This window comes from Cornus florida, unplaced genomic scaffold (assembly GCF_030987335.1).
Source record: "Cornus florida cultivar Cherokee Brave unplaced genomic scaffold, ASM3098733v1 CherokeeBrave_3.0.0_Hap2_Chr10, whole genome shotgun sequence".
NCBI lineage: Eukaryota > Viridiplantae > Streptophyta > Magnoliopsida > Cornales > Cornaceae > Cornus > Cornus florida.
In genome coordinates, this window is record NW_026775580.1 from 87,693,859 (window position 1) to 87,721,435 (window position 27,577).

The 27,577-nt window shown below is 38.8% G+C and overlaps 2 protein-coding genes across 2 annotated transcripts; one reads left to right on the forward strand and one right to left on the reverse strand.

Annotated features, from left to right (window-relative positions):
• The first annotated feature begins 6,115 nt into the window (after positions 1–6,115).
• Positions 6,116–6,919, forward strand: LOC132278079 (uncharacterized). Its single transcript, XM_059779906.1, has one exon. It carries the CDS (start codon positions 6,116–6,118, stop codon positions 6,917–6,919), a length of 804 nt encoding a protein of 267 aa, XP_059635889.1.
• Positions 6,920–23,570: 16,651 nt separating this feature from the next.
• LOC132279800 (transmembrane 9 superfamily member 11) lies at positions 23,571–26,309 on the reverse strand. The gene is made up of 2 exons (XM_059781842.1): positions 26,165–26,309; positions 23,571–25,927 (listed from the first exon to the last, which is right to left on the reverse strand). Exon 2 carries the CDS (start codon positions 25,892–25,894, stop codon positions 23,921–23,923), a length of 1,974 nt encoding a protein of 657 aa, XP_059637825.1. The 5' UTR covers positions 25,895–25,927; positions 26,165–26,309; the 3' UTR covers positions 23,571–23,920.
• Positions 26,310–27,577: the final 1,268 nt, after the last annotated feature.

Below are 27,577 nucleotides of genomic sequence, written 5' to 3' on the forward strand. Positions count from 1 at the left end.
TGCAGCTTCAGACAACGTCCCTCGTCGCACACAGGATGAGCAAGTCGAATCCAGCCATAAGCTCACGGTGTGGTCCAATGGAATCCCAGATGGTGCAGGTGTTTGATAAGCGCCGAATATTATATATTCAAGCGCCCTAAATTGCATTAGTAAAGTCCGTTGTATGTTAATTTATGTAGATTATCTTCATTTCTATGTTTTTATGCATTTTCAGGTTCATTGGCCAAAATGGAACAAGAATAAGGCCTTGTGGAATCTTGAGCAACAAAAGGTGCCAATGCTGAATTCTGGCAGCCGTGGAGACCTGGACTTTTCTTGCCATTTTGACCTTCCAAACTCGAGAACTGGACTTCCCTCATAACATGAAAGATTTAGAGCTCTGAATTATCTTTCTAAATCTTCAAACGGTTTGTCATTCGGAGCTCGGAGCAGAGAGTTATGGCCTTGTTACCAGAGGTGCGCAGAACTGCCTGGCAGCAATGAAATTCTGCCTTGATCTTCATTTTCGACCAACCATCCTTGAGAATTGGATCTCCACTAAAACATGCACTCAATCTTGCATGCACTGCCTCGCTGCCGCCTCCAATCTTGCATGCACTCACTGCCCAATTTTAGAGCACTCTAAATTCCATTTGGAGTGCTCTAAAATTTTCAGCCCATCATTCGCAGCTACTGCCTCTATTTCGAGCCCTCGAATCCCAATTTTGAGTGCTCGAACCTCCTCCACATCTTGCCAATCTCTCTGCCCCAAGCTCGAGCACTCTAGCTCCCATTTGGAGTGCTCGAGCCTAGCCAACATGCCCACCATGCAACAAACCCAGCAACCACCACGCATCCATCTTCACCCTCCACCATCAGCCCCATGTAACATACCACCCAATTCCAACCTCACCACTGAACACTTCTCTCTCTCGGCATCCCTCCACCAAACCACCACCCCTCAACCTTAAACCTTCTCTCTCTCTCAACCCAAGTTTCCACCATGCAGCTTCCCTCCCTCACTCACTGCATGTCCTTCGAGCACTCGAAGAACCCATTTCGAGTGCTCGAATTTCTTACCACCATCAATCCGAGGCCTCCAACTCTATGCCCCAACCCTCTCTCTCTCGGCCTCTATCCCTCATCCTCACAAGCATGCAGCAGCAACTCAACCCCATGCCTGCAACTCATCCACACACCAAACCTCACCCTAGCATCTCAACCCCTCTACAACAAACCATCCATCCATGCAAGCTCCCTGCATTCCAGTTGGCTGAAAACTTCACCTTGGCTGCAAATTTCAAGCACTCCCAAGCCCCATTCGAGTGCTCAAGTTTCCTTGCTCTTTCTGCCGAGCTTGCTTGAAGCCCTCACCCGAGCCCTCTCACTTCTCTCTTGAGTGCTCGAGCTTGTTTGAAGCTCACACCCGAACTCACTGCCAAGACTTCGAGCACTCGAAGTCCCATTTCAAGTGCTCGAAGTGTGAACCAACTTCTCTTCCTCCCTCACCCGAGCCCTCATCTCTCACAACTCACCTCACCAAACCATCACCCTTACCACCTCTCGGCATCAACCATCTTCCCCATCTCCCTCACCTGCAAACCACCACTCATCCCTCTTAACCGAGCCTCACCAACATCCACACAAACCAACCAACCCACACACAACCTATCTTTCCCTCTCTGCAACTCAACCACTCCATCCCTCCATAACCAAACCACCACACAAGGAAATGCATTCATGCATGCACCACCACTTCCACCCCACATTTCCCACCATGCATGCATGCATGCACCTCTCCATACATGCTTATTCATTTCCTTCCACTCCCTATGCATGCTTACCCACCCATCCATCAATCTCTCATCCACATTTTCCATTAACCACAAATAATGGGCTTTGTGTTCTCCATTGTTGGGTAAGTGTCTAACCCTCTTTTTCTTTCAATTTTTGATCAATGGAGGATGGGATTGCTTGTGTGAAGGATTTGTGCTTGTTTGGGAGTTGTGTATTGCATTTGCAGGGCCAAATTTTTGGATTTTCTCATCTCTAATCAACCTTTGGCCCTCTTCTTTTTTGTCTTGCACACCACGTGTTTGACGAATTGCCTAAGCCAACTTCATCTCTCTAAATGCACGGCTTTTGGCACTTTTTTTTGTTTTCCATTTTAAACTTATGACTCATGTGTGCCAATTTGTATTTTGTACGGATTTTTACCTTGCAATAACATTCGTCTTAGTGTTTTCATTTCTGTTTTGATTTTTTTTCTTAAGAGACCTATGCTTTCACTTGTGTACATTAGTTCTGTTTTGATAGGTCTTCATGTCCAAGTTTGGGGGACGCCGTTGCGCACTCACATGGCTGAACATCTACGTCGTCGTCACTCCACTTGGTATTATTGTTCTTTTACCCTCTTTGCGCTTATTTTGATTTACTTGTCTTCTCACATTGAGGACAATGTGACATTCAAGTTTGGGGGTGCATTTATGTATTTTTGGTTTTACATTTTTGCTAAGCAATAATAATGGAATTTGAAACCTGTTGGAGATGAAAGCATATGTTTAAAATTTTGTGTATAGAAGCAACTGATATTTTTGAAAATAAAGAAAATTTGAGTTGAAATGATCATGTAGATTCAAATTAGTCTGTATAAATGTCTCAATTAAATTCTCGCTGGATTTGACACTCTTTTAAGCTTCACAATGCACAGATGCACATTGGAAACTTAACTGTGAGGCATGCAACTTGATTGACCTTGACCTTGCCCTAGTTAATCTGATTTGATGAACCTAATGGATGAATACTTTTGGCATGAATCTAAAAAAAAAAAAAAAAAAAAAAATTTAGAAAGAAAGAAAATAATGATCAGTTGACGTTCGTAGCCTTTCCAACTCGAGTTATTAAGCCCTAGGAGTGTCTCTACACTTAGCACCCTAAAACCGTCTGGTTTGGGAGTTGTTGGCCTAACGCTTGCTACAGGGGTTGGTTAGAAAGCTTAAGGGACTTAAACATTGCACGGTTATTCAAAAAATAAACTGGTAATAAACATGGTTCGTTGGAGTTCGTAGCCTTTCCAACTTGAGCTATTAAGCCCTATGGAGTGTCTCTACACTTAACACCCTAAAGCCATCTGGTTTGGGAGTTGTTGGCCTAACGCTTGCTACATAGGTTGGTTAGAAAGTTTAAGGGACTTCAGCATTGCACAACCATTCTATGTTTCGCTTATGAGTTGCAATAAATTGTCAACAAGCAATAAAAGTTGTCTTGTAAATAAAATCATGCCTTAGGGACCTCATTTAAAGGGGAATTCAATGATTTGAAAACTTGTGCTTTGGAATTGGAAAAGAAAGTAAAAGCCGCATGTTGAGAATCCAATTCACTTTCACTGAAGCTAGAGTTGATTTCCATTCAAGAGATGATAATTGAGTTATTTATATAGACTTTGATGTTGATGCATGTATGTGGAAATGTATTTAGCCAATTTTTGTATCAATGCTTCATATATGCAAGGTAGTTTTCCCAATGACCCCATCTCCAGTTTTTGTCTGTTTCAAGTTATATTTGAGCTATGTATCTATCTCATTTTACCATGGATGATATTTTTGTAGTAGCATGCCCATGGTTGTCTTTTCATTGAAGTATTCATTGTAGTTTTGCTAAGGGACTAGCAAAATGTAAGTTTGGGGGTGTGATAAGCGCCGAATATTATATATTCAAGCGCCCTAAATTGCATTAGTAAAGTCCGTTGTATGTTAATTTATGTAGATTATCTTCATTTCTATGTTTTTATGCATTTTCAGGTTCATTGGCCAAAATGGAACAAGAATAAGGCCTTGTGGAATCTTGAGCAACAAAAGGTGCCAATGCTGAATTCTGGCAGCCGTGGAGACCTGGACTTTGCTTGCCATTTTGACCTTCCAAACTCGAGAACTGGACTTCCCTCATAACATGAAAGATTTAGAGCTCTGAATTATCTTTCTAAATCTTCAAACGGTTTGTCATTCGGAGCTTGGAGCAGAGAGTTATGGCCTTGTTACCAGAGGTGCGCAGAACTGCCTGGCAGCAATGAAATTCTGCCTTGATCTTCATTTTCGACCAACCATCCTTGAGAATTGGATCTCCACTAAAACATGAAATATTTAGAGCTCTGAATTATCTTTCTAAATCTTCAAACGGTTCATCATTCGGAGTTCGGAGCGCAAAGTTATGGCTGTTTAACCAAAGTAGGTCTGGGCGGAGCAAGTGAAGCATGGGCATTTTTACACTAAATTCGAGTGCTCGAGGCCTTGCTTAGAGTGCTCGAATTTTGGGCAGAATGCCCTTCGGAAATGGCTCATTTCATCCCACTTGCACCTTGGTTTCTTCATTTTGCTTTCCTCTTTAATGAAGTGGTTGGAGATGTTGGTTGGTGGCCTTTTGGTGGTAGATAAGAGGGATATGAGCCACACAATAGAGGAAGCTTCATTCTACAAGATTAGAGGAGAGAGAAGAGAGCAAAGGAAGGAGAGTTCTTGGAGCAAGAAAGGGGAGCTCGAAAATGGAAGGAGGATCCATGGTTCTTCTTCATTCTAAGGCTCCCATGTGTAACTAACTCCTCCTCTAGGGAGGTAATGGAACCCCTCATTGTAAGCATGCTTTACTTTTGATTCTAGTTTGAGAAAAATAATGTATTTTTGTGGTGATTCCATAATCTAGAACTCTTACTTGATGTAATGAATTGATTTTGATTTAATGATCATGTTGGACATACTTTCTTGTCTTAGAATGTATGTTTTCATGGTTGTATGGTTTACATTTTCATGGTGACAATGAAGATGAGATTTTTGGAAGGGTTTTAATGGCATGTTGTTGAGAGATTTGATAGGCCATAGCTTAGGTTCTTCCTTTGATGGCTTATTCTTAATTCTTAGCTTCATGTGCTCTTATCATGTGATTGATGGTTTGACAATTTCTAGCTTAGTGAACATGTCTTAAATTACACTTTAGTTTAGGTAATTGAGCATGTAAAATCTTTGATAAATTGTTCTTGCCTATTGATTCCATGAATCCTTTGAAGGTAATGTAGTAACCATGAGTAACTACTTATCATAGCCACATATTTATGTTGTTTTTCCCCGAATGAATCATATTCTAGCATGTTTATATTGTAGGTGGTGAAGTTACTTCCCTAGTCTCTTTTACTGACATTTTATCTCTTTTAAATTCTTGCAAGTTCTATTTTATGCATCTTAATTTCATAGCTTTAGTGACAAACCAAGCAAACACCCTATTCCCCCTTATCATTCTAAAACGATTCTAGACGCTTAGGTTGCCTTAAACTAGCGCAGTCCCAGTGGTTCGACTTACCCGACCAATAGCCCTATTTTACAATGATTCGTGCTATTGCGAAGGTTGATGTTTAATTGACCAACCGATCAGTGTTCAGGATGCCTTTGATGAGAAAAGACTCCTGAAAATTTAGACACCTGCTGAGATGGCTAGAGAACACAAAAATTCCTTGGTCAAAACTCCTTTCACTGACGATGTGTATCTGGTTGAGAGGCCCAAGAAATTTACCATGCCTTCTTTCACCCAGTTTGATGGAACAGGGGATCCTTCTCGGCACCTAGATCATTACGCTCAAAAGATGGCTTTGGATGATCGTAATGACCTTTGGATGTGCAGAGTTTTTCCTACCAGCTTGACAGGAGCAACATTAGAGTGGTTCAGGAATAGACCGCATAAGTCCATCCCAGATTATGTAACTCTATGCACCATATTCTTGGCATAGTATTGCGGAAATAAGAAGCAAAAGAAGAGCATTGCCAGCCTCTTCACCGTAAGGCAAAAGAAGGGGGAAACATTGCAGGATTTCTTATCAAGATTCAACATGAAAGCCTCAGAAATAGCAGATTGTCATCCCGCAACTGCTATAGAGACATTTAAACTTGCGATGATTCAGGGGACAAAGTTCCACACTTCCTTGGTCAAATATTCTCCTCCAGACATGTAGACTCTCAATGCCAGGGCCCAGATCTACATTCGGCTCAAGGAAAATATAACCCACCGAGCGCAGCACACCATCCTCGTGACGGTGGAGAACAAGCCTCGAGAAAGAATTCCAACTTCAAAGATTCAGAAAAGCCAACGTTCCTCAATGCCGATCACCCAGGCACCTGAGAAGAGACAAAGGGTAGAAGAAGGGTTTACACCTCTCCGAACTACCTTGGCTCGGCTCTTCCAAGAGAATAAGATGAAATTCACAACTCCGCAGCCAATAAAACAACCCTTGGAGCAAAGGGACAAAAGCAAGCATTGCGCTTATCATCGAGATTATGGGCATTCAACCAATGATTGCAGATCCCTTAGGCGACAGGTGGAGAGTATGATCGCCAGAGGTGAGTTGGCGAATTACCTCAGGACAAAGGAGTATGCAAAGCCCCGTGAGGTCTATCCCCGCAAGGTGGAAGGTACGCAAGTAAAAGTCATTCATGCAATACACGACAGGTCTGAAGATGATCAAGAGTCCGAGAGGGTATATAGATCCAGATTTAGGGCAGCCCACAAGCTCAGGAAGATATCCTCGGTCAATGCTATCGCTTCGGGTAGCATCAGTATTGGATTCGGAGATGGCGACCTATCCAGAGTTCAACTCCCCCACGAGGATCCATTGGTCATTAGTCTTTTAGTGGCCAATTGTATGATTAAGAGGGTTTTGATAGATCCAGGAAGTAGCGCCAACATTATCACAAAGACGGTATTTGAGCAGCTAGAGATCCCGTCATCATCTATTCGACCTACCTCTAGCCCGTTGATGGGATTCGATGGCATAAGAGTAGATCCCCTGGGAGTAATAGACTTGTCTGTAACTGCGGCGAAGAGGACTCTGAAGGAGAACTTTGTTTTAACAGAGATTCATCCTTCTTATAATCTCATCATGGGAAGAGGCTGGATACACTAGATGAGAGGAGTTCCGTCCACCCTTCACCAGGTGATGCGATGCTTATCTCCGGACGGAAAAGAAGTGATTAATCTATGGGGTGATCAAGTCGCTGCGAAGGAATGCTATATGTTGACACAGGCTGAAGCAAAGAAGGTGTCTACTCAACAACAACCAGGTGTGGCTACCAAAAATATACCCAAATAGCAATTACAGAGCCCTCTGCCCAAGTATCTCAAGGTAGAGGAGGAAGAGGAAATTGCGAAGCCCACCGAGGAGACCCTTGAAGCCGTGGAAGTTATCCTCGGCGACCCTCAGAAGGTTATTTATTTAGGCTCTTCCTCCACGTCCGAAGAAAATGAGGCTTTAATTGATGTTATTCGGAATAATGCAGATGCTTTTGCATGGGATCACTCGGACATGGTAGAGATCGATCCTTTAGTTTCCCACCATAGTCTGAAGGTGGATCCGGAGTTCAAACCGGTTAAGCAGAAGCACCGAAGGTTTGCCCCCGAACGCAATCGCATTATAGCTGAAGAAGTGAATAAGTTGTTGCAAGCAGGTTTCATTCGAGAAGTGCAATATCCATAGTGGTTGTCAAACGTGGTGGTCGTACAGAAGAAGAATGGAAAGTAGAGGGTTTGTGTAGACTATACCATCCCTCTGCCCAAGATAGATCAGATGGTGGATGCTACCACCGGCTAACGAGAGGCTGACATTCCTTGATGCATACTCGGGATACAATCAAATTCTTATGAACCCTGAAGATGAAGAAAAAACGGCTTTCATTACAGAAAAGGGGACTTATTGTTACAGGGTCATGCCCTTCGGACTGAAGAACGCTAGAGCTACTTATCAACGTCTTGTCAATAAAATATTTGATAATCTGTTAGGAAAGACAGTTGAAACATATATAGATGACATGGTGGTAAAAAATGTGAAAAAGAAAGACCAACCGAAGCATCTCCAGGAAGTTTTCAATACCTTGAAGAAGTACAACATGAAGCTGAATCCGTCCAAGTGCTCCTTTGCGGTATCATCAGGTCAATTCCTTGGCCACATAGTAAATAAAAGAGGGATAGAGGTAAGTCCGGCTCAGGTTAAGGCCCTCATCCAGAATCAGGAACCAAAAAATCGCAGGGAGGTACAAGTTCTTACCGATCGGATCGCAGCCCTCAGCCGGTTTATATCCCGATTGTCAGATAAGTGCAAACCATTCTTCGATGCTATAAGATCTAAGAATAAAGATATATGGGGACCTCAGCAGCAAGAGGCCCTCAATCAGTTAAAAGGTTACATGGCCGAACCACCAACTCTATCCGCTCCAAAACCCGGGGATGTTCTTATTATGTATTTGGCGATTTCTAGAATAGCAACAAGTGTAGCATTGATTAGAAAGGAAGGAAAGAGGCAATATCCAGTCTTCTACACAAGTAAGACAATGACAGATGCAAAAATGCGATATAGTAAAGCAGAGAAAATCATCTTAGCCTTAGTCTATGCCAAGAGGAAGCTTCAGCATTATTTTGAATCTCATAGCATTGTGGTACTGACCAACTATCCTATACGGGGTATACTCTCTAAGCCCGATCTATCTGAGAGGATTACCAAATGGGCTATCGAGCTCAGTTCCTTCGACATAACTTATGAGCCGAAGGTGTCGCACAAGGGACAAGCCGTAGCAGACTTTCTTCTCGAATATGAAGACACTCCTGAACCATAGTGGGAGCTTTGGGTCGATGGTTCCTCGAGTCAAACAAGTGTAGGGGTAGGGGTTATTATGTCAACACCCGAAGGCACCAAGTTGTAGCAGTCTATTTGCTTGAAATTCCCTACTACGAACAATGAGGCCGAGTACGAGGCGTTACTTGCTGGTCTTTGATTGGCCAGCAGCCTCCAGGTACGTTGTTTAAAGGTTTTTAGTGACTCACAGCTTGTTATAAATCAAGTGACAGGTCAGTACCATCCCAAAGAGGAAAGAATGAAAGCATATAAAGAAGTTGTAGAGAATGTTACACGGGGATTCGATCAAATCAAATTTTGTCAAGTACCTCATGTTGAGAATGCCGAAGCAGATCAATTGGCCACAGCAGCGTCATCCTCAAATGAAGATCTGACTCGGATTGTGCCGATTGACGTCTTGGACGAGCCCAGCATTAACCCTCAGCAAGAAGTAATGGTGGTTCCAGTTATTCCTCGATAACCATGCTGGAATGATCCACTGGAAGCCTACCTCAAGCATGGAATTCTTCCAAACCAGAAGCCCGAAGCACGGAAGCTCTGACTCACCGCAGCTAAATATGCTATCATTAACAACCAGTTATACCGGAAGTCATTTTCAGGTCCTTACCTGAAATGTTTAAGCCCTACTGAGGCTCTTGTGGTGTTGAAACAAATCCATGATGGAGATTGCGGCAACCATTCTAGGGGTAGATCCCTTGCACATAAAGTTCTAATTCAAGGCTACTTCTGGCCGTACTTGGCCCGGAATGCAGAAGAGTATACTCGGAGATGTGACAAATGTCAACGCCATGATCCCATGAAGCATCAACCTGCTGAAGATTTGCATGCAATGGCAAATTCATGGCCATTCGCACAATGGGGGATTGACATGGTGGGCCCTTTACCCAAGACCGTGGAACAAAAGGAGTACGTGTTATTGGCTAGAGATTATTTTACTAAATGGGTAGAAGCCGAGGCCTACTCAAGTGTAACCCATGAGCAGGTAAAAAGTTTCCTTTGGAACAACATCATTAACCGGTTTGGGGTCCCAAAAGTCATTATGATGGACAATGGTAAGAACATCGACAATAAAAGTACAAGAAAATTCTTCGCTGAGCATGGAATTGTACAAAAGCTAGCTGCAGTCAGTCATCCACAAGGGAATGGACAGGCTGAAATAACTAATCGAACCATTTTCAGTTGTTTAAAGAAGAAGCTGGAGAAACTCAAAACAAAATGGTACGAGAATCTCCCTCAGGTGCTTTGGGCGTATCGAACCACACCACGGCGACCCACGGGGGAGAGTCCCTTTGCCATAGCTTATGGATCTGAAGTTGTGATCCCAACCGAAGCGGCAGTTCCAACCCTTCGGACATCCTTGTTGCTTGAAGGAAACAATAGTCAGCAGCTCGAACATAGTCTCGATCTCCTGGATGAAAAAAGGGATGCTGCAGCAATTAGGCTCACTTCATATCAGTAGCAGCTGCGCAACAATTATAACAAACGTGTTAGATTCAGGAGCTTTGCGGTAGGCGATTGGGTTCTGAAGCAAGAGACAGCTCATGTAAAGAAATTGGAACCTAATTGGACAGGACCTTACAGGGTTACCGAAGTAGTGGGGAAGGGAGCATATCGTTTAGCCGAAACTGACGGACGTCCCATTGCGCGTCCTTGGAATGCAATACACCTTAAAAGGTATTTCCATTAGATAAGTTTGTCAATTTTATTAAGAATTCTTCACAAATAAGGCTGCGTAGGCCCACAGTCAGCCAAGCTTTTCTTTATTTTGCATCTATTCCATTTGTTTTTTTCCATAAAAATGGGGCCATACCACTATTCTATGATTATGCAATTTTGCATCGCATTATGCATTAGCAATTTTTATGCAAAGAAATTTTCATACTACACTGTGATTATGCAATTTTATGCTTTTAAGCAAAGCAATGTTGGAAGCAAGTTATTAAAAAGCATGCATTTTGACCTATGGTTAAAACTCTCTGTCCCACATGGATAAAAAAGTGTGAGTTACATTCTGTTATATATGGGAATATTTAAATAGTTGATTGCGGTGTAAGGAGGGCCCACTGGTATTAAAGGCTGTCAAGCTCAATACTAGAGGCATTTCTTACACCGACCTTTTTGACAAAATTTAGTTTATGTCCCATATCGAATAAAAATAGAAAAGAAATATGGTTAATATATGCGTAGTCCATTACATTTGGTTGCCAAGAAGGGAGTATCAATATATGAAAGTCTCCAAAGTAAACAAATAGGAAACTTCACAACCATTGTTACTCGTTTTCTTGACCTCCTATCATTTTTGAGTCATCAGCGTCATGATAAGTTGTTTGAAAAAGAGAAAAAGAGAATAATATATCTATATATATATATATGCAAACTTCTCCTCAGGCCCAACGTCGAGGAGACACCAACCCGCCTCAGACCCAAAGTGTCTAGATCAGCAAACCTCCCCTCAGGCTCAGCGCCGGGGAGTAATTTATTCGCCTCGGACCCTAAGTGTCCGGCTCAGCAAAACCTCCCCTCAGGCTCAGCGCCGCGGAGTAATTTATTCGCCTCGGACTCTAAGTGTCCGGCTCAGCAAACCTCCCCTCAGGCTCAGCGCCGGGAGTAATTCCTTCGCCTCGGACCCTAAGTGTCCGGCTCAGCAAACCTCCCTAAGGCTCAGCGCCTGGGAGTAATTTATTCGCCTCGGACTCTAAGTGTCCGGCTCAGCAAACCTCACCTCAAGCTCAGCGCCAGGGAGTAATTTATTCGCCTCGGACTCTAAGTGTCCGGCTCAGCAAACCTCTCCTCAGGCTCAGCGCCGGGGAGTAATTCTTTCGTCTGGGACCCTAAGTGTTCGGCTCAGCAAACCTCCCTAAGGCTCAGCACCGGGGAGTAATTTATTCGCCTCAGACCCTAAGTGTCCGGCTCAGCAAACCTCCCCTCAGGCTCAGCGCCGGGGAGTAATTTATTCACCTTGGACTCTTAAGTGTCCGGCTCAGTAAACCTCCCCTCAGGCTCAGCGCCAAGGAGTAATTCATTCGCCTCGGACCCTAAGTGTCCAGCTCAGCAAAACCTCCCTAAGGCTCAGCGCCGGGGAGTAATTTATTCGCCTCGGACCCTAAGTGTCCGACTCAGCAAACCTCCCCTCAGGCTCAGCGCCGGGGAGTAATTTATTCGCCTCGGACTCTAAGGATCCGACTCAGAAAACCTCCCCTCAGGCTCAGCGCCGGGGAGTAATTCATTCGCCTCGGACCCAAAGTGTCCGGCTCAACAAACCTTACTCTCACGCTCATATTTACTGATTCTAAGTTCGATAATATAAGCCACGAGATTGTCCCACATCGAAAAACTACAAGGAGAAACAAGTATAAATATACTTGCTTCACACAAATTTATTTCAAGAATGGTTCCCTTGACGGTTAAATCACCAAAGGAAAAAACAATCCTCTATTATCAGATAAACCGTTAGAGGAGATCTCCTCTTCACATCTTATTTATTTTGCTTCGGACAAAAACAGATAAGGAACCCTCAGGCAGGGTACTTTTCTTCAAAAAAAAAAAAAAAAAAAATCTCATCCAACAGAGTTTGTGTAATATCAAAAGCATACAAGCATACTCAGTCGAAGCAGAATAAAAGTGACATAGCTTAAGAAACAAGATTATATCATTTATGTTTATCATTCCCCTCAGTTGTTTCATTACAACAACAAAAAAAAAAAAAAAAAAAAAAAAAAAAAAAAATTACTCGATCCTACTTCCTCTTCGAATCAAACGGGGCAGATTCGAAGGCATCTACCACAGCTGGACTTGCAGATGGAGGATTTGATAGGCCAGTTGCAGGAGTGGAGACACTTGGAGCTGAAGGGACCTCAGGGTGAGCTTTCACCATCTCAGCGAAAAGAACTTCAGCTTCCTGAGCCTTCGGACCCTCATCATAAGGGAAAGACATTCCCATATGAGCATCGAAAGCCTCGAGATTTGTTGTTTTTTCCCCTGAACCTTGATTGAAGTCGGACCTGAAGGCCTTGGCACTAGATAAGCGCACCAAACTGGAGTAATGACCTTGCATATGCCTCCCGGCAATGATGCAGGTGCTAAGGGCATCATTCAAACGCTGGACTTCAGCCTCCAGCGATTCCACTTTTGCATCAGAAGCAGCCAGACGCTTCTTATAAACATCCTGAGCCTCATATGCAATTTATGCATTGGCAATGGCATGGGATGCCTTCTTCTCAGAATTGCTGAGATCTTTCTCCAGCTTCTTAATAGAAAGAGACTGAGCCTCAGCAGTGGCACAAAGGGCCATAGTATGATACAAGCCCTACATCATCAGACAATAAAAATAGTAAGGTAAACAAAATGGAGAATAAAGTTAAAAGAGCAGAAAGGAGAGCAAACATCTATGGCTCGAACGGGGGCAGATGGAAGCAACTGTTCCAATCCCATTCTACCAATAATTTCTTCATCTTTGGGAAGCCACATCCCCCGAGCAACTGCAAGTGCAGCGGATGGGTCGGTAATCATGGAATCACCAGAGTGAAGCACCTATTTATCAGCTCTTGAGAAAGAGGGCGTCTAAGGTGCCCCGATCTCAGCCAAAACATATGCTCTGACCTCTTCCTCAGGGTCAGTTTCTTCAGCCTTTTTTCCTTTACTCTTAAAAGGAGTCTTATTCTTGCAAGAGGGAGGTGGGTTGGACTTAGTCTTCTTTAAAGAAGGCTCGTAAACCTCAGTTTCGTGCTCATTTGATCTAATAATTATCAGAGGCCGATCCTCAGCAGCTTTCTTCTTTAGGGCTTCAGCCCTCTATTTTTCTTCCTCAGTCATTGGGAAGGTATCAAAAGAAGGAAGTGAAAGGTCCATGAGGTCTGCAATTACAGCTCTAGAAGCAATTTCCTTAAGGTTTGCCGAGGTAAGCATATCCTCAACAGAGAGGGGATCGCACAAAACTTGTTTTTCAAGGAAAGAGAGTCTTTTCTTGGAAGCAGAAGAAGGAAATGTCACTGAAATAAGACCAAGAAATTCATAAATACACCGAAAGAGTAATACTCGACATGGGAAACAACCAGAACAATTTTTATGAAAAGAGGAGGCATATTCTATACCTAATTTCCCAAACTTGTGTGGGATTGGGAGCTTGCTCGATTGAGATACAGCCCATTTCCCTTTAATGATTATCATCCTCTCTTTCCACTTCTTTTCAGAGGAATGGAGGTTTGTACATATCTTCTGGTGCAAAGGAGAAGTAAAATAAAAGCGGCCAGGTTCGGTTTCGTGCTTGGAAATAACATAAGTAATTAGCAAATCAGCAAGAGTCAAATCAAGACTCTCCAGCCTTCGGCGAACTAGGAATGCCGAGATTATTTGGAAAAAGTTAGGGTTTACTTGTAGGGGTGCAATCCCTAATTTATTAAAAATTAGATGATAAAAAGGGTGAAGGGGGAACCGAAGGGCGTTGAGAGGCCCAACAGAAAGGAGTAACTCGTCATCACTGACACAAAAATCGAAGCCCTTGGGGTATTCTACAATTTCTACATCCTCGGGAATCTCAAAATCCTCCATTGTGGATTCAATGGAAAACTTAATACGATGAACAGATAAGATTGCATTTTTCTCTTCCTTAGTAAAAATGTTATTCGACCCAGAGGCGGACGTCTCAGCCGGAAGTGAAGAAACATCCGGCTGATTGGCCGAGTCATCTACAGCTCTAGGGAAGCCAGAAACCCTAGGAGGAGGAACCCTAATGAGGTTGGGGAAAGACGAAGGTGTGGATTCTGAATCCACGATTTCTACGTGTTCAGGAGAAGTCGAAGTATTCATAATGCAAGATTGAAAGAAGAAGTTCAAGGATTAACCTGGAGATACGAGAATGTGAAGAATGCAATGAACGAAACAAGCGCGGAAGTAAGTCTTGAAGAAGTCCTTGAGTCGGAATAACGATAGACACAAATGGAAACACCTCGTGCGAAAGTGGCAACTATACAATTTCATTTCCCTTTTAATTAAGAGCCGTAGTCTAATTAAAGAGGAATTGAGGGCAAAGTGTGGAGGGAAAAAATCCCCTCCAATAAAATTACTCCACGTCATCTCAGATGCAAGTCTGTCTTCCAAAGGCCCGTCACACTCAAGCAAATCTGTCTTCCAAAGGCCCGTCACACTCAAGCCCAAATTGAGTGTATTCTCAGCCCAGGGTCTCAGTTATCAGCCCTCTAGACCTTTATCCAGGCCGGATCAAAGGGGTATCAACCCATTCGCTAATATCAAGCATACGGCCAATTATTCAAAGCCCAGCCAGTTATGAAGAAATCCTGCCAATAGGAGGATTTACCATAGAAGGAAATTTTATACAAGGCAAGTTCTGTGCATAGAAAATTCTTCAATGGAAAGAACTCTAATTGTAAATAAAGTCATACATGGAAAGGATTGGAGGACAAGCAATGCGAGTCCTACCATAATTTTACTATCTTTTGTGTATAAATAGAAGCCAAGACTTTCAATAAAAAAATTCCAAAATCATCCAAGCAATTCTACGCTTCTCTTTATACTGTTCTTGTTTATTTTTATTATTTGTTAAGTGAGTTGTTCTATTTTTCTTAATCATTATTGGTTGAGCAAAATTTTGCAGTTACAATGTGGCTTTGTAAAATACACAATAATTTTACACATTAGTGACACGACAATGTATCTTAACAAAATGTTAGAGATAAAAAAAAAAATTACACATCATACGTGGTAGTATATATTTTACACAAAAGAGTGTTTTAACATACTGGTGGAGATGCTCTTACATGTGTTATAGTAACTAGAAACTAAACAACTCTTACGAAAAAAGCCAATAAGCCCAATACATATTGTGGGGCGAGAGACACGGATCAATCTCTTCTTTAACAACAATTATATAATTTTCTATTTTTAATTTCTTCAATTTATTTTTATTATTATATTTTTTTGTTATCATTATTGACTAAGTGATTAACATGTAGTATTACTTTCTAAAACCTTAAAAAGTGATACGTAAAGTGAAGAAAAAAAAGAAAAGAAAAAAAATTCACTTGTTGCATTCGATGATAGAGAGATTTGTTTCAATTTCCTTATAATTTTTTAAAACTCAATTGATTTTTTTTTTTTTTTATATTTCTTGTCAAATAATTATTATTGTTGGTATAAAAATAATTGAACCACTTGATAGTAAGAGAAATATTGAATAATCAATGACTCATATAAGAATTTTAATTTTAATTCAAAAATAATTTTAAGCCAGACACCAAAAATAATCTACAAGTGAAAAGTGTTACATATAAAATATTTTAATAAAATATTTTTCGCTCAAACAAAGGAGGCTAAACTCCATTCCTTTTCAGCCGCAAAAGTCATTGTGAATGATCACCTAAAAGGGGTTAAGAAGCTTCGGACATTTAGAAGGTTAAAAGATTAGAGAGAGAGAGAGGTGGCAGACAAGTGATCATTCCATATTTGAAAGGGTAATTGTTGTATTTGAATAATTATTGAAATATTATTCACTTATAAATTTAAAATTAGAAATTAATATATATTTTAAAGATTAGAGTGCAATTGTATAAAACTAGAGTACCAATATTATTTTCCTATATTATATAAGTCAAGAAATTTCTATGTTTAGTAAAACTCAAATCACAGAAGTAATTAATATTATTTCTATAAACAAATTGAAAATTAGCGAGGCCTCTTTTAAAATTTCTGTCTGAGGCCCCTACTTCTATTGAGCAGCCTCTCTAAGCCGAATAAGGCAACTCGAGGTTGGTGCTCTTCTAAAAATGCAAGCAAGTTCCACTTGCGGGCTTACAACATATGCCAAAGATACAAGCATCACAATTTTTTTTTTTTTTTTTATACACGTTCATTATTCACAATATGCCTTTTGAAAGTGGGACTCTGAACCTTCCCTTTTAAAGAGAAGAGATCATACAGACTAGAAAAACAATGATACATCTTACAAATTTGGAGACACCCAACGAAAAATACATGAGTTGAGATGTGGCCCTATCACATAATGTCATATAGTGAAACTCACACCCTACCTATCATTTTTTTTCTAATTGATAATATTAATTTGAATCCCTCAAAAACACACACCCCTTTTTGGTGATTCAAATAATCTTCATCTCAAAAAATGGAACCGCCACATGAATTTTCTTTTTTCCTCTATATTATAACTATGTCTTCTTTTATAGTTAATTATTTTTATAAAAAAAAAAAGCCTAAATATATATATATATATATATGCAAGGATAACTAGGGTATTCCGTGTAGCCCAAAGGGCTAAAAGGAATAAAGAACGGCGGCCCACACAACCCAACAAAGGGAAGCAGAGCCCAAAGGCTTAAGGTCTCTTCAAATAGTCTTCCATTGGGTTGCTCGACCGCATTGTTCAAAACCCCCCCATAGTCTTCAGCCCAAAACTGCTTACTGCACAGAATAATGGGCCGAGGAAGCTGGGTCAATCCAATCACAGGCCTGAGGAAACACTTATGGGACCTTTTTATGGGGGCTTCGTTAACATTGGGACTTTATTGAGGCTTAAGTCCACTAGGCGCCATTTACTGGAGAGTTTTTGCATCCACCGATTGAAGTCCCATTGGATTGGAATAGAGATGAGAAGGCGTGTTATTTAAAGTGGGAGCAACAACATTCTTTTGACGGAGTGATCGTGCTGCAACTCATACTGATACGTTTGATTCCGCCCTGCAGAGCTAAAACTTTTTAGTCCTTTATTTGTATTATAAAGGTAAAAAGTCTCTTGGATTGTAGTCTTTCATCTCATTACCTAGTGTAATACTCCTAATTTTAAAAATGATAGTTTCGATATTTTTTTTGTAATTTTATTGCAATTTTTAAATTTTTTATTTGTTTAGTTGGCTATTTGTTTAATTGTTTGGTATACCTCAGATCTGTGCTCGGACTTAATCACCCGTGACTCTAGAAACTGTGATACCCTCGATTTTAGAGCCACAGATGATCAAATCCGAGTATAGATCCGAGTAATACCAAACAATTAAACAAATAACCAACTAAACAAATAAAGAATTTAAAAATTACAATAAAATCATAAAAGAAATACCGAGACTATACTTTTAAAATTAGAGGTATTACACCTAGTAACACAATTTATATACCTATATATTAAGATTGAATCCAAATTTTCATAATTAAAAAGTGTGAGTTTCTACCACCGTACCAAACGCTATTTCCTAACACAGAAAAATTTACATTGAAGAGAATAAATAAAATTTGAGGTTACTAAGGGCCCATTTGGCATGCGTTTTGCTTTAGGCGTGTTGTGTTTGGTTAAAATAGAAACAGTATTTTTACTGTATGAGTGTATTGGCAAAAATTGAAAGCACGTTTGGGAACGATATTTTTCTGTGGAAATGTCAGAAATAGAAACATGCAAAATATGTTTGGAAAGCCATGCGTTTCAAGAATTTTGAAAACAAACATGTTTGGTAACTCCAACTGTTGTCAAAAAAAAATAACACATAAACAAAAAACATGTTTGGTTATCATTGTTTTTAATTTATTTTTATAAATTTTAAATTTATTTATAAATTTATTTCTATATAAATAGTCCATATATTTTTAATAGATTTATTGAAATTTGAAAACACAAACGTATACATATAACCAAAGTGTAATTACAGAAGCAACTGCTTTAGCGAAAATGTAGAATTTTAGTTCTACTAATTGAACTAATAATTTCAACTATTTTGCATATTATCTTGATCTGAAACTACACTTCAAGTTATTTGAAATTTCCTGGTTTGTTCCTTTGGTGGTAATTGTCCATAAGTTTGTGTTTCATTCATTTTGCTCATTTTGCGCATTAGCGAAAGAAGGAAAAAAAAAAATACTACACAACTATGATAAGAATTTCTGGCTCTTGTAAGTTTGCACTTGTGGGAATTCAACTCTAAAATACAGACTATTGTCTTCTCTTCTGTAAGGAAATGTAAACCCCCACCAAATTACAAACACATCTTTTTTGCTACAAAAAAAAGAAAAAGAAAAAGAAAAAGAAAAAGGAAGAGACATAAATGAATGAAGAAAGCTTTCATCTATGCAAAATCTTGGTTCCCATTAATTGCACTACAAAATTCCTATTTTTTTTCATCCCGAGACCAATGTTTTAGCGTCAACTTGAGCCTTGATGACATTTAGAGTTTCATCTTTTTGCTGTGTTCTTATGATCTAGATATTAATATCACCTTTTTCATTTCTAATCCATCTATTTGGAGTCAAACTTCTATCTACAAAACATCTATCAAGGAGTCATAACATAAAATAAATAAATAAATAAGGCACCCTGCTAGAATGGAAGCTTGCAAGGAAGCTTCTCAAAGAACTCTCTAGTGAACTGCAAATTAATTCCATGACAAATCAAGATCTACTTTCGTTCACCTTCCAATTTTGTAATGAATATTTCAATTCACTTGACCTAAATTTTGTGTGTATTTATATATAAAATATAAAATCAGATAAAACAAAAAATTCATCGCTATAAAAGAAAGTGCAAAATAGAGAATAATTTAAGAAAGGTACCACAGGGCGGCTGCTACTACTTCTTCCTTCAGACGCTAAATACAGAGAGAGAAATCGCATCACACAACTGCAAGAGAGAAAACAAATCGCCTTTACAATCGAAGAACACTTGTAATCACACTATTACAAGTATTTTAGGGCTTCAAAGAACTTACAGTCAATATCACGAGGTTCGTTTTCATCGCCTCCCAAATCGCCAGACCGTTAGGGTTTCAAAGGAGAGAGAAAATATCGGGTCGAATGTTGCAAATGGCTTTTAAACTTACTTCCTCCGCTATAGTGTTCGACATAACTTACTTCCTCCGCTACAGTGCTTTTATTGGGCTACAGTATTGAAACAACAAAAAACACCATTTTGGTATTTCACTTTTGGGCCCAAATTTTAACAATATTTTAGTACTGTTTAAGACAAAACAATAGCTACCAAACATGTTCTGGGTCTGAAATGAAGCCCTACAATAAAAACACCTAAAATAAAATAGCTACCAAACAGGCCTAAGATAACAATGATCATCGAACAGGTATGTATTATGGGGGTAGTGATGAATTTTGCCAATTGAGCTAGCTTGTGTTTGGCATGGATACATTATACGAAGTGTGGTTGGTTAGATTTCTAACCAAATACATGAATCTACTGTGTTTGAGAGCACCATATCGATACTTTGGATTTGAGAACATGACAACCTGTTTATGAGTGAAGTAAAAATGATGCAATACTAGGTGCCAAATCGATCCTATTTTCAAACTGTGGCCTGACTCAGGTTTCTCCTCCAAGAAGATGCACATTTGAGACCTAAATCTTCTTTCAACTTTGTACCTCCAAAGAGTTGCTGTTGTTGAAAGCATGAAGAGAAAAGCACTCAACTCAGATGCTCAGACACGCTTCTGAAGTTGAGAATGGAAAGAAAAAAAACCCATACTTTTCCATTTTAAACTTCAAAAATGGAACGCAATGGTTAAGACGAGGAACTTGTTGGAGCTGTAGAGATGAATATGGCAACCGAAAGATGGATCTTAGATCTTCTATGCAGAACTGGAATGCCAAGAACGAAAAAGGACACCCAAAAAAAGTGCATCCACGATACACCTAGGGAAAATACTGTCAGAATTCATATTCAAACCAATGTCTTACGGTATATTTATTTCTATTTCTAACTAGCTTATAGAATCAAATGAACCAGGAGTTGTTCTGTACAAGAAATTTGTCTGTGCTACATACCCTGAGCACAATTAAAACTGTCTAGTCTGATGAGCATATTACACAAACAAATCATGTACTCCCATATTTTCATGTTCTTATATTAACCTTGGGCATTATTTTACACAAAAGTAACCATTCTCAAATTCGAACAAGTGACCTCAGCTTGTTAACTAAGGTCAGACTGCTATGAGAAAGAAATCAACAAAGACCCTAGACTGATGAGAAGCTCTAAGAAAATAAAAGAAACTAGCCATGCAAACACCAAATTCTCACTATATAAGAACTCAGAAATCTAAAACTTCCTGGCAAGTCATGTAAAGCTACTTGGTCTAGTTGGATCGATTTTCTAATCAAGCAATTAAGAATGATGTGAACTTTTAAATTATGGGAAAAACAAAGGAACCTATGAACTTTGATCCCTCAAGTGAGATGTTATTCAGACAAGGTGGAATGTGGCCAGAAAGGTTTATTATAAGAGAGATCAAAATGATTATTTTTTAATTGAAGAACGAAATTCCAACCTTACGTCATTATTTTTTAATTGAAAAACTGTCAACATAAAAGCTAGGTTTCCAAATTTCCAATACAGTCTGGGATACCACCGTTAAGTGGTTGTCGCTGAGGTCTAATGGAAAAGGTCAATCTGTCACCTGGGATGCCGATCTGGAGGGAGAGGAGGGGGACGATATCGATCGAATAGCTTCGACTCTTGATCCATTGTTTTATATATATATATAAAGGATAAATTAACCTTTAATAACAGATAAATATTTATATTTTGGTATATCAATTGCACTTTAAACATGAAAGAAGAGCTAATTAACAAAGTTTCCAACGTATGTGGCACGGTGATACATTTATTGTAAATGGTTCACCAGGAACACTTTTACACCCTTTGACAAGATTTGTCTAGTGATTTTTTTCTTTTTTTCTCCATCTGACAATAAAAAACAGCAATTCGATATTTACAAAGTACAACCACAGATAACAACCCTACGTAAAGACATAGGACAAACCCCAAACAAAATCACCATAATATGAGAAATGGGCACAAAGACTCTGAACCCATAAAAGCATTCCATGGCCTAGCCCAAACGAAGACCCATAATCAATTGGTCCTTTTTAGCTTAAAGCTAGACCAAACTGAACATCAATCCCAGTGAAGAGACCCACCATTACAATCAGGTACTTGACATTATAGTGATCTATTATGGAAGGCATTGACTTTGAAGTTGTAAACTACTTTAGTTATTTGAGGTTATCTGATCAATTGGATCAAACCAAAAAAATTCTTCCCATCATAATCTAATAGTTATTCCGGTTTGATTTTTGATCTATTATGGAAGGCATTGACTTTGAAGTTGTAAACTACTTTAGTTATTTGAGGTTATCTGATCAATTGGATCAAACCAAAAAAATTCTTCCCATCATAATCTAATAGTTATTCCGGTTTGATTTTTCTTGTATTTCATAATTTGTTGATATTAAATTTTGTCCAAGAGTCCAAATTTAGACCCAAATTAAATTTTAAAGACAAATCTAACATAATAATTCATGAGAAAAATAGGGAGAATATGATTTGTGTCAGTATTCCGTAATGGATTCGATTACCGCAGTCGTCAAATTTTTTTTTTTTAAACCTTGTACGTGAGGTTTAAAATGCATCAATAAACAACTTTTTATTATATAATTTTATAAAGATGAATTTTTAGAATAATTTTTATTGAAATTTTGAAGACCATTAATCTAAATGACTATCTATTAAATGGGTCAAAAATTGACCAGTCATTTAAACAGGCTCATTAAATCTAGTGGGAAGGGTTAATGTCAATGATAGAGAAAACAAGCCATTCAAATTATGTTTCCCTTTCTCTTCGTCTTGCATGCTTGGAAAAGTATCTCTAATCCCATCTTAAAGAAACCAGAACTAAAAAGAATTCAATAATGGTACCAACCAAAAGCTGACAGATATCTAGAAAATCAGATATCTAGAAAATCAAATGATGGAACATAAAATTAACTTGAATTATTTGTTAAAATCTTGACTGGGGGTCAACCCATAAAACCTTTCTGCACCAAAACTGAAGGCTCTAAAGAAGAGTTCAAAATTTATTTGATTTATTATTTTTAAAATCATATTCTGAAAAGAGTTTAAAAAAGAACATATCATTAGGATACAATATTTTTTTTTTTTTTTTTAGATATCTGAAAATTGTTTGTGATTTTAGCTTTGTTTGTGATTTTACCAGTCGAAACCACCATCTGAAAAGCATCTCAAGACAAGGCGGAATTATACTTGGGGTCTTCTGAGTTTTAACCCATACAGAACCTTTAAGGAGAGAATAGGGAAAACAAAATGCATTTTGAATTTAAGCTCCGTTTGGTTAGATAGAACTAGGAAGAAAAGAAATAGAAAATGAAAAGTGAAGTAAATGAAAAGAAAATTTATTTTCTAGCATGCATTAGAGAAAATTTTATTGAAGAGCATAAAAGTTAACTAAAAATATTTGTACTTATCTAAATTGTCATTATGTTATATTTTTCTTTTTATTTTATAAAAGAAACTAGCCATACAAACACCAAATGCTCACTATATTAGGACTCAGAAATCTAAAACTTCCTGGCAAGTCATGGAAAGCTACTTGGTCTAGTTGGATCAATTTTCGATCTCTCAAAAATGGAACTAGAAGGCTTGCGATGCTAAAATTTTTTTGTTCCAGTTAATGGATGCTTACTAGGGTCTTCCGTCTTGGTTATCATATTAAAACTAATACTACGCAAGTAACAATATTAAAAATAAAAACACAAATATTTATGCCCATCAGACCATGAATGTGTAATAAACCATCTCTCACAATACAAAATCTTGAAATACCAACCAATGAAATTCTAGAAATTAACATGTTAAAAGCAAGTAGGCATTCACATACACATGGCATCTTCAGTTTATATGCTTTCCGCAAAATCATCATCAAAGCTTCAAATTTATAATAGTGTACAAGGTTAGAAAAATATAGCAAATATTGTCATAGGATAATACACATCTGCAAAGAACAATTTCAATTTTGCTAGCGGGTGACATTACTGTAAATTCCAAAAGCATAGTAAGCAATTCAATTTATTTTATTTTTGGTGGGGAATTATTTTTGAAACATGCAGCATAGAGAATTTTAAGAAACAATACCACAACAGAAAGACAATTCGATTGACTATCCATACAAATCCAGATAAGCAAATAAGAAAATCCACATAACAACTACTCAAGTAAAATATGCCTCCACCATATCGCAACTAAACTTTGCTATTGTGCAATGATCTCCCTCTAAAAACAAAAAGAATAAAGCAAAATGGATAAGGTTTATTGTCATTGCCTTTACCAACTTCCCTATAAAAGAAAATTCAAGACAAGTAACATATGTGAGAGAACAAACTTAAGCACTGCGTTCATTTCCCCCATGCCAGTCACTGCTGCTATTCCTGCTCTTCCTGAAGCAAATCATTTGAGTTGAAAATTTCCATCAATCCAGCTTCACCGAAGAGAACAGGTAGTGCACGAACCAGAATGAGGAAAGGAACCCAACTGTGCCAGTTGCGAGCATAATTGCTATAACCATGAAGAGTGAATACCCCAAGTAAAGTGTGGCAGATACAGGTCCACTCAAACTCTTTAGGTCAAAGACAAGATAGTTTATGGAGTATAGGAAGATGTAAATGGCAACAGAACCAGAAGCAAAGAAGGACTTCCACCACCATTTCCAGTCCTCCACACAAAGATGCATGTAGGTTAGAACTAGAGATACTTCAGCACAAACCACCACAAGAAGGATTATAACAATGAAGAGAAATCCAAATACATAGTAAACACGGCCCATCCAAATGCTAGACATGATGAAGAAGAGTTCAATGAAGAGTGTACCAAATGGAAGAGTGCCAGCCCCAAGAACCAAAAGCCATGATGGGTACTTTTGAGGTGGGATTTCACGAGGGATTTGATTGGTTCGAACAGGGTATTCAATATGAGGTGCCTTTGCCCCAAAGTATCCACCAATTAGGGTAAGGGGAACCGAGATGCAGAACCAGAGCAAAATGAGAATTACAAACAGAGAAAATGGAATGGCTCCTGTGCTGTGACTACCCCATAATAGGAAATTCAAAGTGGTTAGAATCAAAAAGGCAATACCAGGGAAGAAACAAGCAACCCGCCAAGACACTGAAACCCATCCTTTGTAATCGCCACATCCAATTGTCCTCCAAAGACGAACAGCGAAATAACCAGCAGCAATTCCAAGAATTAAGTAGAAAAATAGCATACCTGTAATCAGCGTCCCACGAGAAGCCGGTGACATAAACCCAAGGGCCGCAAATAGTATGGTCACAACTGCCATCCCAAGAATTTGAATTCCATCCCCAATCATTACACACAAAAGTGAAGGATTGGTTGGAGCGCGGAAAACATCACCCACAACAAGTTTCCACCCTGATAACTCCTCGTTCATCTGAGCTTGAGCCTCCTTGTCAAGCTCCTCATAACGAGTCAAGTCCCGCCTGACCGTCCTTAAAAGGATCACAAGGACAATTCCAGCCAAGAAAGTAATCACCATAAGAGAATTGAGAATTGAAAACCAGTGGACTTTTGCTCCCTCCATCTTCAAATAAGCATCCCATCTAGACGGCCATTTAATATCACTCTCCACAAATGAGACCTCATAGGTGAAGGCCACAGGCTCACCTTCCTTAACAGGCATAGCGACGGTAGTGGGATCACACTTTATAGGAGACGGGTATTTATCAAACATTTTCAAGTTCTTCACGGATTCTGCATTGTGCTGGAAACTGCAAGGAATCACCTCAAAGCCCACAACCATGTAACCTGGCACATCCGATCCTGATTTCCCAACTGTTGGGATCACTTCAGCTGCATCCCCGGTCCCCATGACACGAGCCACATTGGTCTCTTCATACTTGTGAACTAGAACTGTAAACTTCAAATGATTAAACACATAATACACATCCTGAACCTTAATGCCAACTGGGTAACCCGTCCAGCGCAAGAAATAACCCTCCTTCCTGGTATATCGAATGGCAGGTAAATTATCAAGAATCAAATTCACCTGATACATCTCATCAATTCTTTCCTTCAAGATCTTAAATTCATCACCAGACAATTTCTTTGTTTTACAAAGATAGATCTCCGTCTCATTCGTGTACATCTTAAACCGATACGGAGAATTCTCAATCCTATCGCCCATAAGGAGCTCGCCCAGGTTTTCGGCACTGTCCTTAACACCTTCCGGGGGCGGACAGAAGGGTAAACTGTAATAGCTGAAGGGCATTTCAGTGTCAATGGAAGTCAGTGAATTCACTTTCACGAACAAAGGATCGCCAACAGCATATTTGTGAGGGTAACTACCCGGAAGGTAAAAACCATGACCCAATTGAGATATCAAGCATATAAACAAAACCCAGATCTTGAATTTGTCAAAGAAGTCCATTTCGACCAGTTTTTCAATGGTTTTGTGTCAGATCTGAAACACCCAGATCAGAATACGAATGAGAAAAACAGAGATTAGCACAGTTCCAATTTGAATCTTTATCTATTTTTTTCAATAAAGATCTGGATACGAAACCCTACAATTTTTCTACGTTTTGACGTTCAAATCAGACCCAATTTTATAAGCTAATCGATATATAAACAAGATAGGGCGAAAATTAAAGAGAAATTATAAAGGTTCACATTAAGATTAACGTGAGATCTAACTGACCTTTAGCAGAGACTGATGCATAGAGCACTGAGACGAAAGCCCTCTGTGTAGGTGAGATTTGCACGCCAACAGATATCGTAAAGCTCTGCGAAGAAGTTAGAGAGAGAGAGAGAGAGAGAGGGAGAGAGAGAAATTGAAAACTGGAAAAGGGCACAGTTCAAGATTTATATCGTCTTCCCGTCGGTGATCCAATGGCAAAGTATTAGGCCTTTTTTAATGACAATCATGCCCCTCTTTACATTATTAATGCCATTTTTTTTTTTTTTTTAAGAAGAAGAAAAAAGAGAATAATAAAATTTTTCTCTAAGTAATAATATATTTGCCCATGGCTTTCCATCTTGTGAATTTGTTGGTTTTTAGGGCATGGATGTTTTCTATTTTAAAAATATATTTATACTTTGAATTTTTATTTTTGAAAATTCTCAACACAAAAGCTACAACATTGGAAAATTTTATTCCTATTGATATATAAACAATTTTACTTTCTAACTTTCTTAAAAATGATTTAAAATTTCATAAATACCTCCAAAACATTCCTATTAACATTTGCTCTACTTTTTCTCAATTTGTTTTCCTGAGGAAGAAAAATACTTATCGCTCAATGTTTTATAATTATTCTCCTTGTGCCTAAGTTTACTATGGAAATTTACTCTTCCAAATATATATATATTTATTTCTTTCTTTCTTTTTTACTCTAGTTTGACCAAATTTAACAAATAAAGTACACAAATTTTCGCTATTAAATTCAACCCTATTTTAGGAGCAATTGAATATCTCCAAAAACCGAGAAAAAGAAAATGCAATATATTATATTTGCTTCTTCTTTACATTAACTAAATTAAAAAATGATGTATTTTACAGCTAGCAATAAACTTCAACCACTGATGTAGCTTAGATCTACCATTTAAATAATATAAGAAAATTAGCTGGACGTGATAACTTTAATGGGTTGGTCCCGCAAAATGAGATCAAACCGTCAATTTCGGAGGTTTGGTGTACCCCACATACCATAAATTGCCAACAATTGGGAGTTTAGGGAGTGCATGGTCGAATCAAATCTCTATCAGTATATTAAAAAAAAAAAAACTGGTTTTGAAGGTTTGAAGATTGAAAAGTACATAATACGAGCCCAATAAAGAGAGCTTACCAGAAAGAAGCAATAAAGAAGAACATTTAAGTAGCCTTATAAATGAAGTTAATGTTGAGTAATGTGTTTCTACAGAAACCCCTCTGACATGCCAAACGCATGTTTTGGAGAAAGAGAGAGAAAGGATTAATTGGATTGTTGGACCATGAAAATAGAATGAGTGCACATTTTATTTTATGTTTTTCTTTTTTTTTTCCTTTTGAATTATTGGCAAGAAATTCAAACATCATTTACACATTCAATTTATTTTTTTAGAGATCGAACTC